Source organism: Anopheles stephensi, chromosome X, assembly GCF_013141755.1.
Source record: "Anopheles stephensi strain Indian chromosome X, UCI_ANSTEP_V1.0, whole genome shotgun sequence".
In the NCBI taxonomy this organism is placed as follows: Eukaryota; Metazoa; Arthropoda; class Insecta; order Diptera; family Culicidae; genus Anopheles; species Anopheles stephensi.
The window spans coordinates 22,219,954-22,226,928 of NC_050201.1; the positions used below are offsets into that span (position 1 = coordinate 22,219,954).

Sequence of the window (6,975 nt, forward strand, 5' to 3'; positions counted from 1 at the left end):
GTTGCGCGACATCCTGCCAAGCGTTATAATCCACTTTCATCCCGCTTGACAGGATGTCGCGCAACATGCAAGCTGAAACTCGGGCTGAAAGTCATTTGAGTTTCAGCCTTCTTGAGTGACCGGGCGTGAGCGGCGAGCGTACTCGGCACTCGTTCTCATGCTCTCTTTTTCTTTCCTTTTGCTGTATTGGATGCTCCCCGCTCCAAGCACAGCTGTTATGGATATAAAAGAACAATTCTTAGAAACCTAGTTGCAAGGAGCAATTTACGATGCAATCGAACGTTTTATTCAGAATGTTTACAGCAGCTGGTCGATCAAAACAAAATATTGATTGCGTTTAACTAGCAGTGAAATTTGTACTGAAATTAGAAAAGGTATAAAAGTTATGAAAAACGAACGTGAAAAACTATACACACTTTCATTAGGTTGGGTACCTACCGACTATTTGGTTCACTGCACTAGTACGATCAAACACTTTCGCGCATGCGAATACACTTAAACCCGTTCAATAGCCACACGCTAAAGTTTATTTCACCAAAAACACTATAAAAGAATGATATTTGTATTTAAAATATAAAATTTTAAGCTTTATAATCCACTTTCATGCGCACCAAGCCAAGCCAAGTTGAAAACTGTTTATCTACCTGTGATCTGTCTGGTAAACCTTCTACCACAAGTGTGAATTTCCAACACATAGAACGAGAGAGCATTCAGGAGTAGCGTAGAGTGGTGGACTATGTGAGAGTGCGAGAGTGTGAGCCGAGCGCAAGGCGAAATTTTTCTAACACCTCAACGGAACGAGCGTTCCGGAATGGAAAGGCAAGGTAGTATCGAGGTGGAGTGTGAGGGTAGCTTATGCTCAGAAAGAATATTCGGCAAACACACTACTGGTGGAAGCGTTCAGGCATGAAGTGGGATTGCGGAGTGCGAGTAAGTTGCGCGATCGCTCGAAAGTGTGGGTCAGGGGTAGCGAGAGGCATCAAAATGAGTTACTCTCTGTCATGCGGGATGCGCACCAAGCCAAGCCAAGTTGAAAACTGTTTATCTACCTGTGATCTGTCTGGTAAACCTTCTACCACAAGTGTGAATTTCCAACACATAGAACGAGAGAGCATTCAGGAGTAGCGTAGAGTGGTGGACTATGTGAGAGTGCGAGAGTGTGAGCCGAGCGCAAGGCGAAATTTTTCGAACACCTCAACGGAACGAGCGTTCCGGAATAGAGAGGGAAGGTAGTATCGAGGTGGAGTGTGAGGGTAGCTTATGCTCAGGAAGAATATTCGGCAAACACACTACTGGTGGAAGCGTTCAGGCATGAAGTGGGATTGCGGAGTGCGAGTAAGTTGCGCGATCGCTCGAAAGTGTGGGTCAGGGGTAGCGAGAGGCATCAAAATGAGTTACTCTCTGTCATGCGGGTGTTTATCTACCTGTGATCTGTCTGGTAAACCTTCTACCACAAGTGTGAATTTCCAACACATAGAACGAGAGAGCATTCAGGAGTAGCGTAGAGTGGTGGACTATGTGAGAGTGCGAGAGTGTAAGCCGAGCGCAAGGCGAAATTTTTCGAACACCTCAACGGAACGAGCGTTCCGGAATGGAGAGGGAAGGTAGTATCGAGGTGGAGTGTGAGGGTAGCTTATGCTCTTGAAGAATATTCGGCAAACACACTACTGGTGGAAGCGTTCAGGCATGAAGTGGGATTGCGGAGTGCGAGTAAGTTGCGCGATCGTTCGAAAGTGTGGGTCAGGGGTAGCGAGAGGCATCAAAATGAGTTACTCTCTGTAATGCGGGCAGTACACACCAAGTTACTCGCTTCGCGTTCCGAATCTAACTCTTAAAGCCAGGCTACACGATGCGAGATGTCAAAAAGATTTCGCTTAAAAGGGGGGGTTATGCGAAATCTATACGTCAAAAACATTTCAGCTCCTTGAGCTGAAATCCATGCGAAATCTTTTTGGCACTTCGCCGAGATCATCAAAATTGAAATTGAGAAAAAAAAGAAGAGGGAATAAACCAAAACAAAACAAACCGCGACAAAGCCGGCAAAGCTACGGTATGGTATAAAAAATCTTAAATTGTACATGCTACTTCGCAAATAACTTTCTTGTCTTTTGTTTTTAGAATAAATTTGAACATGGAAAATGCAAAGCCGCAACGTGCGTACGCTCAGAAGGTGAGTACGAATCATTATCACATGATGAAAACGGAAGCCGCCTCTTCCAAGCAACAATATGTAGCGGTCTCCTGAGGTGCCACTAATGTAGCGACGCTAGAAGTTCCCATGGCGAATGGAGGATGGTGGAATTGCATCGCTGCAGCTGCACTGGCAGCTGCCAGTGCATGGTGCATGTTGGCGTCCTATGTTGTGCGAGGATATTATACAGTTCTTCAATGGAGCCGCTGTTGAACTGCAATTAGTGACTGCTATTATTGTTTTTTAATTGTAGAATACGGAGCTCTGCCTGCGTTTGGCAAATGCCGTGGAACGGCAGCCGATAATATACACAAAAAGTTCGCGAAATTACAAAAATCGCAACTTGCAGAACGACGCTTGGTCTTGCGTCGCAACGGAGGTTGGAACCACAATCGTTGAGGCTAAGCGCCTATGGACCAACATGCTATGTAGCTTTCGATCATATCGGTCGAAAGTGCGGCAGAGCATGCATGCTGGAACAGGTAAGTTGTTATAAATTAATTAGTTAAGTAACTTAAAGTAATCTTTCTACTTCTTTTAACATACGATGAAGTTTTCCGGCCGAGGTGGTTCGCCTATGAGGCGATGATGTTCATGGCGAATGCCACGGAGGACAACGACCATGCCGATACGGTTAGTATAACCTCTATTTACATTTCATGTAATTTCCAAAGGCTAGCAACATTACAGACATGGACAACGTAGGATGTATTGCAATCAGTAGATTAGTTAGTTTGAAATTCTTTATAAAACGGTATGACCGTATTGCATAGTAGGCTAATTGATAGTAGTGATAGCAATGTAGGATCAACTGATGCGGTTTCTATCATACGCTGCCGCTGTCTGCAATGTTGTTTATCTTGTGACATCATTTTTTAAATACCTGTATGTCATAGTAAGTAGCGTTGTTTGGTATATTTTACTTATCACGTTATGCTTACTTATTACATGCAACTTGGCCTCTCTGGCCAAGACAACGGTCTGCTGTAGAGGTGTCCGACATCAACTAAAATCGAGCCAACGGAAACTTGTCGATCTGTTACACTATATGACCGTATCTGTTCAGGCGTGCAGGTCTGAGTTCATTTAGCGGTATACTCAATGTTTCTCAACTTTCCATGTAGTGCAGTGGTGTTATTTTTATTTTAAAACATTTAAACATTTAAGATTTTTTCTATGCAACTAAAATTTACAGAAAGCAATATTTACATTTTTTATTGTGAATAGAATGAACGAAAATATCACAACAACACATTTTAAAAGGAAATCATTATCTTAAGCAAACTGAATAATTAATCTAATCTTCAGAAACGAATCACGTTCTGTGATCATGTCGGATTTCCACCTCGTCCCAGATTAAATAAAAGAGAGGTGAGCACATAGTTTGGTGGTAGCAAAGGGGTCATGTAGTTTCAGGGACTAAGCAGCATAATGCAGAGCATGCATACTGGAGCAGGTAAGTTGTTATAAATAAATTAGTTAGAATAATAATAAATTAGAATCACGTTCTGTGATCATGTCGGATTTCCACCTCGTCCCAGATTAAATAAAAGAGAGGTGAGCACATAGTTTGGTGGTAGCAAAGGGGTCATGTAGTTTCAGGGACTAAGCAGCATAATGATGGTAATTATTTTTAAAATCGAGAGCCATATGCGTTCGAACATTCATCAATCGATCAGCTGTCCGTGACGAAACAAATTGAAGATTTACCAAATTATCATTGGCTCTCCAATCGCCAGGGACCACGTTCTCGCCAATGACTCTATCGAATGAGGATGGTGGAGAGTATGTTGTTCTTGAAGCATTTTTTCGTAAAAAGTTGTGTAAATAGATAGTCGTTAGAACAATATGTTTTGCCACATCCGGAGAAAGAAGTATTTGTCCTTTCAATACTTGAAACCGATTTGCAAGTATTCCTAGCGCATTTTCAACGGGCATTCGAGCACGCGAATGTCTATAATTGAAAATGCGCTGGTAGCTCCCAGGTGAGTGGAGCCCGCCAAAGGGACGGATGCAGTAGTCAGTAAAAGCAAAAGTCTTGTCTCCTAATATAAAATATGGTACTGGAATTTTATATGGTAATCGCAATGGTTCGGGATCTGGAATATTTAATAACTTGTTTTCAAGCTTTTGGAACAATCTACTGTTTCTGAATATTCCTCCATCCGAAATCCCACCCTTGCCTCCCGCATCAGCAATCATAAAATTGTAATCTGCATCTACCATTACCAGAAGCACAATACTATAAAAGTTTTTGTAGTTATAGTAATTGGATCCGCTGTGTGCAGGAGCGCGGGTGTTAATATGTTTCCCGTCTATCGCTGCAATGGCATGGGGAAAGTTCCAACGCTGCTCAAACCTTTTTGATACTTCCAGCCATTGTTCATTAGTGGATGGTAACTGAAAATGAAAAGAATAATTAATTTCAAGTGCATAAAAATTAAATATAGAAATACGGCCAGGCCGTTCTTCATGAATAAAAAAAAATGTATTAATCTGTTTTCTTTTTTATAATTTCAGCTTGACGATCATGATGAGGGCCTCGCTCAGCACTCCCTCATCTCGACCGCGCCATCCACCGTCCAATCCTTTACCCATCCGATACCTACAACACCACCAAACCCGATTTCCATAATTGACCATTCCTACAGTTCTAGAACCTCTGCCCAACCTTCTTCTTCCCGTGCCGGCCCTTCCGGCCTCCAAACTATACAGCCTTCTTCTCCTCGACCCGGCCCTTCAAACCTTCGGTGCATACAGCCCTCGTCGTCTCATCGTCCCAGTCCTGCCGTTCTTCCTAGCACCACACCCTCTTCTTCTCCTAACTCTCATTTACGCACCGATTCGTTGCTCCCTTCCCAAGGTTCCCTTGTCCCGACCAATGCTCCACAACGGCGTCGTCGTCGAAGAAATCATGATGGCGGGGGCAGTGAGTTGAGCGAGGCCCTCAAGCAGCTGATGGAGGCCACAAGGGAGAATGCACACTCCCGGGAGAACACGTTTGGCCGCTGGGTCGCTGAATTTCTCCGACATTTTTCACCCGAAGAACAAGATTTTGTTACGTCGAGGATTCAGAGATCCATGCTCGATGCGGAAGATTTAGTTTTGGCCAAACGTGCTAACCGGGAGTAGTGTTTTTCTTTAGCATAGTATAGTGTAGGTTTAGGTTTTTTTAGTTAGTTAGTTAGTTAATTAGTAAGTTAGTTAGTTAGTTTACATTAGCGTAATTAGTTTAGTTAGCATTAGTTTGTTTGTAAATATAGTTAGATTTTTTGGTAGGATAGTTGTAAGTTTTGTTAAATAGATTACGGTTTACCATAACTGACAAAATTATTGTTGTACATTTGTTGGTGTACAATTGATCTACAATCAAATTCGAAAGAAACGTATTCGAATCCTACCTTCACATATGATCGTAGAGTTTTTGTAAGGCAGACACACGTCTTCTTTACTATGTTGCTTATGGAGGAACGAGACACCTGAAATAATACAAAGATGTTATAATTTGTTCGTTTTAGTATATCCCTCACGCACGAGATACTCACTCGAAACAAATATTGCAAACTACTGAAGGTTTCTCCAGTTGCTAAATACCGCAACGTAATTAGCAACCTTTCTTGGGCTGTGATGGAGTCGCGCATATTGGTGTTCATGCGACTTATTGCCGGCCTTATAGCTTGCAGCAAAACATCAAAATCTTCCTTCTTCATTCGAAGAAAGTTAACGACGGTTTCGTTGGCTTGTTCTGCGACAATATTATCCAGCAAGCGGTTGCCATCTTCTTGCCGCCGGAAAAAATTGGTCGCATCCACCACCTGCGCACAATTTGCCTGTTGCGTCTTCGCAAATTCACTTCATTCAATTCCACAACCCACGATAACGAAGCTAACCACTCTTCACTCATCAACAGATTTTCCATTGCAAACTTTTCACAGCAAAATCCTTAATATTTCCAAATCAACGCCGGAAAACAAATCAACAACTGCAAACAACACTACCTGTATGTTTACAAACATGGCGAGGAATGACAGAAATATTTCGCATACATCGAATGACAGCTGCTGGGTGTGCGTTTTGTTGCCCTAAACGCGGCTATATGAACCGAAATGTTTTTGACGTAAAAATTTCGCCAATCCCCCCCTTTTAGACGAAATCTTTATGAAATCTCGCATCGTGTAGCCTGGCTTTTACACACTTAACCCGCGCTCCCGATTTTAAAGCTCCGCGTTCTCTCTCTCGCAACTCGTTATCACTCTCTCCCTACCACTAGCGCTTTTCCTTTCTTACATTTATCCACTTCAAAAAGTAAAATTTTACACATTTGTAATAACACACACAACAGAACACTTAAACCTATAAAAAATAATTCAAACATTATTCCCAATGGAAGATCAGCCAAAATTCTTAGAATTGTAATAGACTCTCGTTTAAATTTTCGCCAGCACTACCTTCACATAAAAAAAGTATCAAAGGAAGGCTACTCCTTTTGCAGCTATTAGGTTGCGGAAGAACGCGATCGTCTAGAAAGACTCTTATCTATATCTTCAACAGTTGGTTCGTACCTTAGTTACTATATGGTATTGAATTTATCACAATAGGCAACAATAACTTTGGTTGCAAACTGACTCCTTTTTACAAATCCGCTTTAAAAAAAAGTAACAGGGGCTTTTATAACCAGCGCAAATAATGCTGTTTTATGTGAGAGTGGTCAGCTGCCTTTGGAATGTGTTATAGCATTGAAAATGGTCAATGCAACTGGCAGGCTTCTTGAAAAAGGTGTGCAA

At 42.1% G+C, this 6,975-nt stretch overlaps 1 protein-coding gene across 1 annotated transcript; it reads left to right on the plus strand.

Moving 5' to 3' along the window:
• The first annotated feature begins 2,123 nt into the window (after positions 1-2,123).
• On the plus strand, positions 2,124-5,323 carry LOC118508548. The gene is made up of 5 exons (XM_036048476.1): positions 2,124-2,170; positions 2,445-2,673; positions 2,745-2,824; positions 2,866-2,899; positions 5,055-5,323. Exons 1-5 carry the CDS (start codon positions 2,132-2,134, stop codon positions 5,321-5,323), a joined length of 651 nt encoding a protein of 216 aa, XP_035904369.1. The 5' UTR covers positions 2,124-2,131.
• The last annotated feature ends 1,652 nt before the right edge of the window (positions 5,324-6,975 follow it).

What these genes read in the sequence shown, in the direction of transcription:
- LOC118508548 (XM_036048476.1), top strand. Translation starts at nt 2,132, where the DNA reads ATGGAAAATGCAAAGCCGCAACGTGCGTACGCTCAGAAG. An exon ending in GAGCATGCATGCTGGAACAG is followed by an intron (nt 2,674 to 2,744) that starts GTAAGTTGTTAT and finishes CATACGATGAAG; the next exon opens with TTTTCCGGCCGAGGTGGTTC. An exon ending in AGACATGGACAACGTAGGAT is followed by an intron (nt 2,900 to 5,054) that starts GTATTGCAATCA and finishes TCCCTTCCCAAG; the next exon opens with GTTCCCTTGTCCCGACCAAT.